This window comes from Stegostoma tigrinum, chromosome 5 (genome assembly GCF_030684315.1).
Source record: "Stegostoma tigrinum isolate sSteTig4 chromosome 5, sSteTig4.hap1, whole genome shotgun sequence".
NCBI lineage: Eukaryota > Metazoa > Chordata > Chondrichthyes > Orectolobiformes > Stegostomatidae > Stegostoma > Stegostoma tigrinum.
In genome coordinates, this window is record NC_081358.1 from 21,838,003 (window position 1) to 21,849,866 (window position 11,864).

Here is an 11,864-nt window from a genome sequence, read left to right on the forward strand (position 1 = left end):
AGGATTCCAGTGGTGATTTTGAACCATGAAAGAGCAGAGTTCACTTGTCAACTCTATCAACTGTTGGTGAAAACCTGTGGTACAAGAGAAATCTCTACCTATCTCAGGGATTCTTCCATCACCACCAAAGTAAGGAGACAAAGTAGATTGTGGGAACTACTGAAGAATCTTCCTTACTCTCCATCATCAGGAACATAATCACCTAAATCTTCACTTGTTGCCTTCTCCCAGTCTGAGGAAATCATTCCTGAAAATCCCTGTAGCTCCTGAGAAAGTCATAGAACTCTGGATATGGTTTTCATTGCTTGGCAATTCAGAGAAGTACCATGGAAGATCCTGTCAAAGGCTGGCTGTCCTGAGAAATTCATCGATATCATTCATCTCCTGCATGGCAAGATGTCAGTGATGGTCCTCACCGATAATAATACATCAGAATCTCTTGGGGTTAAGGCAGGCATATGTCACACCCCCTCTGCATTTTTCTCCATCTTCATCGCCACCATGCTTCATCTCATCATGAACAAGCTTCCCAGTAGTGTGGGCATTGTCTACAGATGGACAGAAAACCTTTTCCACATCAACCAGTTGAAATCCAAGAATAAAAACAACACCAATCTCACCTGTAGAACTTCAGTACGTGGATAACAATGTCATCTTTGCTGTCACAGAAAAGAATCTTCAAGCCTCACGTAATGCCTTTACAGAAGCATACCGAAAAGTTGGTCTCAGCCTCAATCTTGATATGACTCTAAATCCTTTACCAACCCATTCCAGTCTAGTTCCAGTCCATCTCTCCATTAAGATCAATGGAGAAGTCTTCCCAAACGTGGAAAATTTCCCTTACATGAAAGATCACAAGGCTGACATTCATGCAGCGATTCAACATTGCATCCAGTCTGCAAGGGCCACCATCGGCTGCCTAAGGATGAAATACTTTGACATTGTGACATGCCAGCACCCTTTTGTATAAGTCAATCATCCTTCCGCCTCTTCTGTATGGCTTTGAACTTGGACAACGTATAGATGCCACCTCAAGACCCTTGAAAAGTAATGTTAGTGCTATTTGAGACAGATTCTCCTCATCACCTGGGAGGACAGGTGTACTAATATCAGTGACCTTGATGCACCAGAGATACATGATGATCTGAAACCATCGCCATTGGACTGGCCATGTGCTTGGGATGCCTCAGTTCCAAATCTTCCTTGCAAATCTCAAAGGTGGCCCTGGAATGGGAGGAGGATAAAGGAAGTATTTGAAAGATTCCATGAAGGCTTCCCTCAAGAAATGCAATGTAGATATTATTGCATGGGAGACTCTTGTTCAGAAGAAATCAACTTAGAGAAAACTCCTAAACGAAGGGACACAGTTCTTTGAAACCTGTTGACAAGAGGAAGTATGGAAAAGGATATGGAGAAAGAAATGCCAGAGATCTTAAAGCTAAGGACAACTTCTACTTCCTGGAAACACCTGACAAATGTGTAGTCAGAGATGCAGCTCTAGCTCATCAGTTATGCAAGTACCCATAGAATCCATGACCAATGACATAGAACATCCTTGCTGAACAATAATACTCATTAGTAAGTGATTCCAATGTTGACAGTGGCTGTCCAAACCTTTAAATTTCAGAATATGAATCTGAAATTTCAACTAATTACTGTCAAAATGGGGCATGATTTCCCTCTCCCTGACACTACAAAGGAGCTGTCAAAATGGAAATACAGCTTTATATTTCTAAAGAAGCCCTGAATGGAATCTTCTCTCCAGAAATGTGGAGCTCCTTTTCCTTTTCAAGAAAAAGGGCGAAATTGGCAATATGTGAAAGATCATGAGACTTTGCCAGATGGTTTGTGTTTTTATAGTCTCAGAGTTCTGCCAGTCAGCCAATCTTCTATCCATGCCAGTATCTTGTCCTTAATATTATGGGCTCTTACATTATTTAGCCACCTACTGTGTAGCACCTTGTCAAAGACCTTCTGCGAATCCAAATAGATCACATCCACTAGGTCTTCTTTGTCTAACTTGCTTATTACCTCCTCAAAAAACTAATAGATTTGTCAGGCATGACTGTCCCTTGAAAAAGCTTTGCTGACCCAGCCCTATTTTACCATGCACTTCTAAGTGCACTACAATCTCTTTCCTAATAATGGACTCGAAAATCTTACCAACAACTAAGGGTCAATTTAACTGGCCTATAGTTTCCTGTCTTTTGCCTCCCTCCCTTCTTAAATAGGGGTGTACATTAGCCATTTTCCAGTTCTGAGACCCCTTCCCTGACTCCAGTGATCCTGTAAGATCACCACCAATGCTTCTACAACCTCCTCAGCTATCTCCTTCAGAACTGTAGGGCATAGTCCATTTTGTCTGGATGATTTATCCACCTTCAGACTTTTCAGCTTCCCCAACACCTTCTCCTTAGTGATGCCCTGGACTCTCAAAGTTCTGGTATGCTGCTGGTGTCTTCCACTGTGAAGACTGATGCAGAGTACCTATTCAGTTCTCCATTACTACTTTTCCAGTATTCCATATTCCACATGCATGCCTCTTGCTCAGAGATAATGGGAACTGCAGATGCTGGAGAATCCAAGATAACAAAGTTTGGAGCTGGATGAACACAGCAGGCTAAGCAGCATCTCAGGAGCACAAAAGCTGACGTTTCGGGCCTAGGCTCTCTAATGAAGGGTCTAGGCTCAAAACGTCAGCTTTTGTGCTCCTGAGATGCTGCTTGGCCTGCTGTGTTTATCCAGCTACACACTTTGTTATCTTGCATGCCTCTTGCTTACCTTTTAGCTATCTTAAAAAAAACTCTTGCAATCTTCTTTTATATTACTAGGTAGCTTACTCTCATTTTTATTTTTCCCCCATTATTGCTTTTTAAGTTGTCCCCTGCTGTTTTCTTTTAGAAACAGGCTTTCGAATCCTCTGGCTTCCCACTAATCTTCACTCTATTTAATACCTTCTGTTTTGCTTTTATGTTTTCTCTGACTTCCCTTGTCAGCCATGGTAGCCTTGTCCTCTCTTTAGTATGTTTCTTCTTTCTTGGGATGAATTTCTGCTATGCCGCCCGAGTTAACCCCAGAAACTCCTGCTATTGCTGTTCCACTGTCTTCCCTGCTAGGCTCCCCCTCCAACCAACTCTGGCCAGCTCTTCTCTCATGTCTTTGTAATTACCTTTACACCTTAATATCGTTACACCTGATTCCAGCTTCTCCCTGTCAAACTGCAGGGTGAATTCTACCATATCATGATCACTGATCCCTTGGGGTTCCTTAACCTTCAGCTCCCGAATTAAGTCTGTTTTGTTACACATCACCAAATCTCAAACTGTCTGTTTCCAAGAGGAGTCTACCACAAGCTTCTCCAAAAAAAATCTTGTAGACATTCTATGAATGTCTTTCTTACATGCCTTTTCCATATCCTGATTTATTTTCTTCCTCACATCCTTATTGCTAGAAGGCCTGTATACAATTACAATCAGGGTTTTTCTTTCCTTTGCGGTTCCATAACTCTATCCACACAGATCCAATGCCTTCCAACTGATATCGCTTCTTGCTAGCAGTTTAATTTCATTTCTTACTAAGGAGGCAATCCCACCCCTTCTGCCCATCTACCTTTCCTTTCAATAGGATGTGTATCCTTGGATATTTAGTTCCTGGCCCTGATTCCTTTGCATACACATCACTGTGATACCGACAACATCATACCTGCCAATTTCAATCTGTGCTACAAGCTCATTTACCTTCTGTATACTCTATTCATTTAAGTACAACACCCTATGTTGACAACCCCCTACTCGTGGTTGTCCCCTTATCTGCTGTGCCTGAAGTTAGATTCCTGACCTTTCTATACTCTCTTATATTGCTTGTTCTGGAAACTTTAATAACTTCTGTTGACCTCTACCCACCTTTAACTGTTTCCATAATTTGCCATGTAACTGACCCTTGCCCTGTTTAGTTTAAAGCCCTGTCTACACCCCTAGTTATGCAATTCACCAGGACTTCCATCCCATGATTTAGGTAGAATCTGTTGATTATTAGAAAAACCCATTTGGTTCACTGATGTCCTTTAGGGAAGGAAACTGTCATCCATTCTTGGTCTGGGCTACATGTGACTCCAGACCCACAGCAACGTGGTTGACGCTGAACTGCCTACCGGGCAATTAGGGATGACCAATAAATGCTGCCTTGCCAGCGAGGCCCCTCATCACGTGAATGAGTAAAGAAAAAAGAAAACAAAAGTGAGTTCATGGAACAAGATGAACAATAATCTACAACCACGCAGATTCCAAGAAGCACTTTGTTGAAAACAAATCCAATGTCTTTCCACAATCCTTCAGAATAAACTTGACAAAAACATTAACTCCAAAGACAAAAAACCAACCTCAAAATTAACCCATTTGTCCCAAATATTTCCTGTTGGCATGGAGAGAGACTTGGTTTGCCATTGTTATCCCAGTAATCCATTTTTATGAAGTAACCTTGTAAAATACCTTTGGGAAAGTACAGTACATTTAAGTAATCCCTTTTATCCACATTGCTTATTATTTTCTTCCAAAACTCCAGTTTAGTCAAACATGATTTCCCTTTCATGGAACTAATATCCTTGCTGGTGCTAGCTTCTTTTCTGTTCTTGGAACTCCATTCATCTGCTAAGTTAAACTCCCGATTTGTGCCTTGCAGGCAGTGGAAAGACTTGTGAAAAGTTAGGAGTTGAGTTACATGATGTAGGGTTTCTGAATAACTTTATAAAACACTAAAAAAAATTGTGCCTTTTAAGTAAGTCTGGAAATCAGTTCTTTGAAAATATCTTTCAACTTTTCTTGCTTTATATTCATTTATTTCATCTCCTAAAGTCAATTTTTAAGCTCCTTGCTATGATTCTGAATGATCTTGGTTTTATTCGTTTAGAACGTTGTACAACATATGTGAATTTCATCTAAGTTTTCAAATAGGCAGTAGTCCAAGACTCATCCACACAAAATGTATTCTTATTGTTGAAATGGTGAAATGTTGCATGATACTCTCAATGCAGGATTTTTGCTCAATAAACCCTGTGCAGTCATTTTAACTTAGAAGAGGAACACCATGCAACTTGGGAGTAAATGAGACTGGCTAAAAAGACTGTAAAGGTGGAAATCTTCACCAAATTTAATAAAATACTTGAGTCCATGGACCAAATCCTGGAATTTGAGATTGGACTGGATAGGGCTTTTCTCAGCCTATGTGGACATGATGAATTGAATGTTTTCCTGTGCCGTGAAGGACACCGACTTCTTCCTCATTGGGCCAGAAACAAATACAAACAAGCAAATTCCCCTGATTATCCTTTAAAAATCCTTCCTGCTCTCTAATCTCTATATCCAGATAACTGAAGCCAGATATCTGCAATTTCTCAGCAAAAATATTCCTCTGTCTCCTTCCCACTAGTTGCTGGTCTATGTGATATATTCAATTAGTACATTGGTACTTATTTTGTTTCTTAACTCTAGTCTAATAGATTTTGTCCTTCTCTGCAAGGACTTTCTATAAGTCAATATTCCCAATTATTCCTCAACCTTGGACTTTGTGTCCTTAACTTCTTGGTGCTAGGAATATTTAATATCCATCTGCCCTTTTTGGAGCCAAGTCATGACATCAGATTCCCATGTGTCTGTTTGTGCATGCGGCCAAAATATATTTAGTATACATGCACTGAAGATATAAATTAGATCTTCTTGTAGTTGCTCAAAATCTGATCACACCTGTGTGTTTATGTGTTACATTCCTGATCTTCCTCTTTTCCCCTACCCAGTCTTCCACCTTAGCTCCAACATTTCCATTGCAGGAGAGCTACCCAGAGCACTGCAGACAGCTCCAAACTGCAGAGAACAAGGCACATTCAGGAACACGTTGGATAAATTGAGTTAAGTCTTTTCTGGCTGTTGTCAACTGCTTCTCAAGCTCATCTCAGAACAGGTTAAATAGAAAATGGAGAATTGAGCAGCTGACTATTACACTGTTAAAAAGCAAAGTATTCTAAATGCTGGAAATCCACAATGTAAACAAAAAACATAAATGTAAAAAAAAATGTAAATTAACAAAAAAAAAACAACTGAGGTCAGGCATTTGTGAAGAGAAACAGAATTAAGTTCTCATCAATGACACTTCATCAGAACAAAAACAAACTGATGTGGAACTCTGATGCAGACAAACATCTTTTAAATTTATGGTCACAAGTGAATAACCAGAAAATGCTCCACTCCACATTGTAAATGAGAGTTTTAGACTGGGATACTGTATCATACAGTGGGATATAGATGACCCACCTCATGTATTTCTAATGGCAGTTAATCCATCTACCATGGAATTGTTTTTTTGCATACCTGTGAAATGCACTCAATTTTTTAGCAGTAGTCACTCTATTCATTGGTGACGGCATAGAGTATAAGAAAACCTATAAGGTTGAAAGATATTAACGTACAAGAATTTAGATATAGAGGCAGGAGGTGGTGGATGCAGAGGGTGGAATTAGACAAGTGAAAAATTATAAACTTTATTCAACTCATGTGGATTCATCTTTTTAGTTGCAGCATCTAGAACAAGGGAAAAGCTCCGTCAAACTGAATGGATTGTCACTCTGGAATCAACTGGCTGCACTGGAGAATTGCCAATCTAATATTAAGCTGGAAAACACCCAGTTAAAGAGAGAGAAAGCCAGTCTAGTTGAGCATATCTCTGAATTAAAGAAACAGGTATTTTGATGTATGTTTTGCCAGAAATTGTTCAAAAATGACTAGTTCATGGCAACTACTATTACTAATGCAGAAAAAAAAGCAGTTATCTTCTCTTAGCCACAGGTGCAGTAAATTGCCAATCTTCAGAGATTGTTGGAAATTTTTCACCCTCTGCCATCATTTCCTCCCCATGAGATCAAGAAATTGCTGGATTTGAGATGTAAACACAAACAGATGTCAGCATAACTATTTAGTGCTGTTATTTTATGCCACAACCAATGAATGATAATTTATGGTCCTAACATGCCTTTCGGCATTAGATGCCTAGAAAGGGAATAGCGGTGGAGGCCAACTTCTGCAGCCATAAATTGTTTATAAACTTTCAAATGTTTTGCTTTTGTTTAGTTTCTTCAAAAGATGAAGGCAAAAAAGAATAGGTATTTCAACTTATTAATTCTAGTTCCTCCACTGTCATTCACTCTCTAGATGTTTTCTAAACAACCTTTTCAGAAATGATATTATACACTTCTGAAGCAGGTGGGCCTTGAACTTGGGCCTTTTGGGTCAGAAGTAGGGAAATTACCTTTTCATCCACCCTATTTATTTACTCTTTATTAAGGACACTAGACCATCGCAGCCAATCTTGATGAGGCCCCAGATTTACCAGTTGATATTGCTATGCCAATATCAAATGTTATTTGCATTCCTAGTAATTTGACAAATACAATCTAAAGTAAGAGGTTTTAAAAAATCCAGGCACTTCAGCCATGTCTTGGTTCTTAACTGATAATTGTTCATGTGAATCAGAACTGATAGCAATATTTTGAACCATGTAACAACTTATTTTAAGCCAAGAATATTAGTTCATTTAATCTTTCAGCCAAAATGCATACAATTTATTTGGAAGTGAAAGTTTTCCTGAAACTCCCAACAGGTCACAAATTCTGAATTATTTCAAATAATTTTTGAGCATGATTTGATACTAATACAAATGCAACACAATATTTACTTATAATTAGGGTGCAAATTATTTTTCCCAGACATTTTGAGAATGTTTCACCGTTTTACCATGGAAATACTAGCCGAGAGCATCTTGCACTTGTCCCTTATAGCTTGTGTTCTGAATTAATTACTGTTGCACAAACAAAATCAGAAGTGAAAGGGGTGGGCACAAGAATATTCTCTCAAGGCTAACTGGAAAGAGACCGATGGTTTACGTAAAAATTCATAGATTACACCATGATGCCATCTCTAGCTAGCCTGAGAAGCACCTCACAGACTTTTTCATTGAGCCTTCTCCTCTATCAATACCCCTTTGATGGTGTATTATCAATACCATGGCCAGGACAGAATGGTGTAATACTTTTATATAGTTCTCCCATATCTGTTGACACAGTTACTGCAGGTGATGGTCTGTTCTAGTCAGTATCAAGCTTCCTGACATTTGGTAGAATTCAGCACTCTAGTTAAGGATTCAGTCACTTTCTACCAATCAACAAGCTTGTATTTAGCTTTTACGGTCACACTGTTTACATGAGTAATTCACAGATTCCTGAGCATTTGCCCACTTTCTTTGCTAATGCTAGTTAATTGTCAAGTTTGTAATGCCATACTGTAATCAGTTACAAGTTCAAATTTAATGTCACTGATACCTCAATATTAGCTGTGCGACCAAGCAGGGAAATGGAAACATGGATCGAGGCAAGTAATTTTACATCAATTTCACAACCTCTATGGCACCCTCAGATTCTTCAAGTCTCATGACTCTAAATAAATAACATCTAACAATATAATAAAAGTATCCTGTTAAATTAATTCCAGAAAGGTATATTAAATAACATAGGAACTACTAGAAATCCCCAATCTGGTTAGTCTTGAGAAAAGACAGGGTTTAAAAAGTTACTTTGTAATAATAAAAGTATTGGAAATTCTGGTACTGTGCAAATAAAAAGTCCAGGTAGTTGTGTCGCCTGCCACATGCCAGGGTTTGGGACATCTGCTCATTTGCTGTGGAAAGGGAGGAAACAGTTATCACCCATGTAGACAACAACGTAGGCAGCACAGAGAAAAAAATTCTGCAGTCAGAAAGCCAGGCACAAAACTAAGTGGTGGAACCTCAAAGAACATAATCTTTGCGTTATTACTAGAGCCACAAGCAAACTGGCATCGGCCAAATCAGATTAAGAGATGAAAACATGACTCAAAAACTGGTTTGGTAGGAGTAGTTCCAGTTTGCAGGGCAGTGAAGTAGATGGGAACAATTCTATTGGGACGGTCTCCACCTGAATTGTACTGGGGTTATTGTAAACCTCAAAACTAGGAAATAAAATAATTTTTTTAAAAACTTGATTTTAAACTCAATAATGGAGACAAGGGATCAAATTTCAGAAGAGGTGGTAATTCAAACAGTAGAGTCAGAACCAAAGAGAAAGATATTAATGAGATAAACAATAAAAAGATGTCTCAGGAAGGGCTAGAGAGCATGGATATAGTTACCAACTAACTGGTAACAAGCTCTAGAATTTACAGAGATTACAGGGTGAAACTACAGGCTCCATATCTGAATGCATGTTGCATTCAGAACAAAACAAATAACTGAAAGCACAAATAGAAATAGATCAGTCTGACGTGATTGCCATTACAGAGGCAAGACTACAGGATTACATAGATTGGTACCTGATTATTGAAGGGGAACAGCACATTTAAGGGCAGAAGCCAGGAAAAGGTGACTCTGTCAGCTAATAATGGTATTAGTATAATAGAAGGGGATGGTCCAAGTTCAGGATCAGCAGTGTGGAAACAGTTTATGTAGAGATGAAAAATAATTAAGGCAAGTCACTTGTGGGAGTAGTTTACAGGCTCCCTAACAGTAACAGCAGAGACGCAGAAACAAAAGTTGCCAGAAAAGCTCAGCAGATCTGGCAGCATCTGTGGAGAAAAAAAAATCAGGGTTATGTTTCAGGTCCAGTGACCCTTCCTGACCAAAGTCAGATGGGAGAAGGGTAGTCTAGGAAAGAAGTTCATAGAATATTTTCAGGATATTTTCTTAGAACTGCAGACAGCAGGCTATGTCAGATGTGATCTTGTGCAATGAGATATATCATTCTTTAATTCTCAGTGAAGGTGCCCCAAAGTAAGAGCGACAATAACTGACCATGACTGAATTTACTTTTGGTTTGTGAAAAGAGAAACAAGTCTGAGACTGTTTTTAATATTAAATAAGGGAAATTGAGGGCTTAAAAGATTAGCTATTTAAATTGAATTAGCTTAAAGAATAGGTAATTGAGGTGCAGTGACAGACATTTTGGGAGATATTTCAGAATGTACAAATTTTATCAGTTGAGGTGGTAGGATACTAAATTATAAAAGCTGATTTTGGTAATCATAGAATCCTTTAATTTACTTTTGTAAAAGCCCATCTGGTTCACGAATGTCCTTTAAAGGAATCGGCCATCCTTGCCTGGTCTGGCCAACATGTGATTCCAGATGTGGTTGACTTTTAACTGCCCTCTGAAATGACTAGCAAGCACTAGGTTCATGGGCAATTTGAGATGGGAAACAACTCTTGCTAGAATTGCACACAGCTGATGAGAATAAATAAATAAATAAATAAATAAATAAATAAATAAATAAATTCCAAGTGATCGGCACAGTATCCATGGCTGATTAGAAACATTAAAGATAGCATCTGACTTAAAGAAAAGCATAAAATGGTGCACGTCAGATGAATGGATAAAAATTGACTAAAACATTAAGAAGATGGGGAAAATTGAAGTCTGAAAGCTAGCCAGAAAAATGAAAACAGATGTTAAGAATATCTATAAATATTAAGAAATCATATACAAACTAGAGAATTGATAATAACGAGTAAGAGCTGGCAGATGAATTGGTTATTGGGAGTAGAGACAATATGAAATTCAAAACAGATCAACCATAATCTTATTAAATGGAAGAGCATGCTCCAGGAGTCATAGCAAATTACTCATGCTCTTGTTTGTATTTTCATATTAAGATACTTAGTCAGTAGTGATCCATTTTAACTGTGATTTGGTGATATAAAAGTAGCAATTGCAGTTGATTAACATGGACTTGATCAGAATGTAAAATTTCAGGAATGTTGCAATTCTGTTTAACTAAGTGGAAGTATGCAACTGCAATGGGGCAAAGAATGAGAGCAGTTCTAAAAATAGTCAAAAAGGATACTCAGCGGAATGTAAATATTCCACAATGTCTATTATAACATGTTCCTCTAATCATGTTGTATGTCTGTCACTCGCTAAATACAGATTTTTGAAAAAGATGATGAAATTCTTCTCATGAAAGGACATATTCATAGACTGGCTCAGGATCTAAACCATCTGAAATCCCAACTCAAGATGGAAAGATCCCTGCATTCAGACAGTTGGGAAGAGATTTCTAGCATTGCTGATACCATGAAACAAGTAGCAAATACAATGAACAAAAGGAATGTAAACCATACTTCAAAACATTTCTAATTTTACAGAACAATTGTATGGAGTGATCTTTGTGTAAAGTCTGAAAAATCAGTTGCCGGTGGGTGCATGCGGGCAATGTAGTATTCAATCCTGAGACTCAATGAAGAGGAGTAACTGGTATAAACATTTCCAAATTTGCAGCATACATATTAAGGTGATTTTTAAAATAGTGTTTCATATCAAGAAAGATCAAATAAAACTTTTCCAAACACAGAAATATGTCAAATTTAAAAACTGTAAATTCAACACGGTTTAGTTGAGCAATAAATACTTGGTAATTTACTGCCCGGGACATGGCAAATAACTGATCTGAAGTTTTAAATAGTTTGTGAGATCATATAGCTATACTATGTAAACTGTCATTTTTAGTACTGGGATTGAAAGAAATATTTGCAAAAGCAGGAAAAATAATTCAAAGTATTGCTCTGATTTTGAGAATTTCATTACATTGTTGATAGCTTCCAACCCAGTATCTTTTCCATCACAAGGTTTTACTGCTTTTACCTCTTATGTGGAGGTGCTGGTTTCAGACCAGTGTGGACAAAGTCAGAAGTCACACAACACCAGATTATAATCCAACAGGTTTATTTGAAATCACAAGCTTTCAGAGCAGAGAGATAGTAGGGACTGCCAATGTTGGAGAATCTGAGATAGCAAG

General features: G+C 38.1%; 1 protein-coding gene across 2 annotated transcripts in view; it reads left to right on the top strand.

Annotated features, from left to right (window-relative positions):
- The window catches only part of LOC125451453 (CAP-Gly domain-containing linker protein 1-like), a 52,034-nt gene extending 40,170 nt beyond the window's left edge, over window positions 1-11,864 (top strand). For both annotated transcript variants that reach the window (XM_059645852.1, XM_048528524.2), the window contains exons 6-7: window positions 6,561-6,728; window positions 10,997-11,864. In XM_059645852.1, coding sequence (XP_059501835.1) covers window positions 6,561-6,728; window positions 10,997-11,206 — 378 coding nt within the window. In that variant the 3' untranslated portion in view covers window positions 11,207-11,864. The remainder of the gene's footprint in view (window positions 1-6,560; window positions 6,729-10,996) is intronic.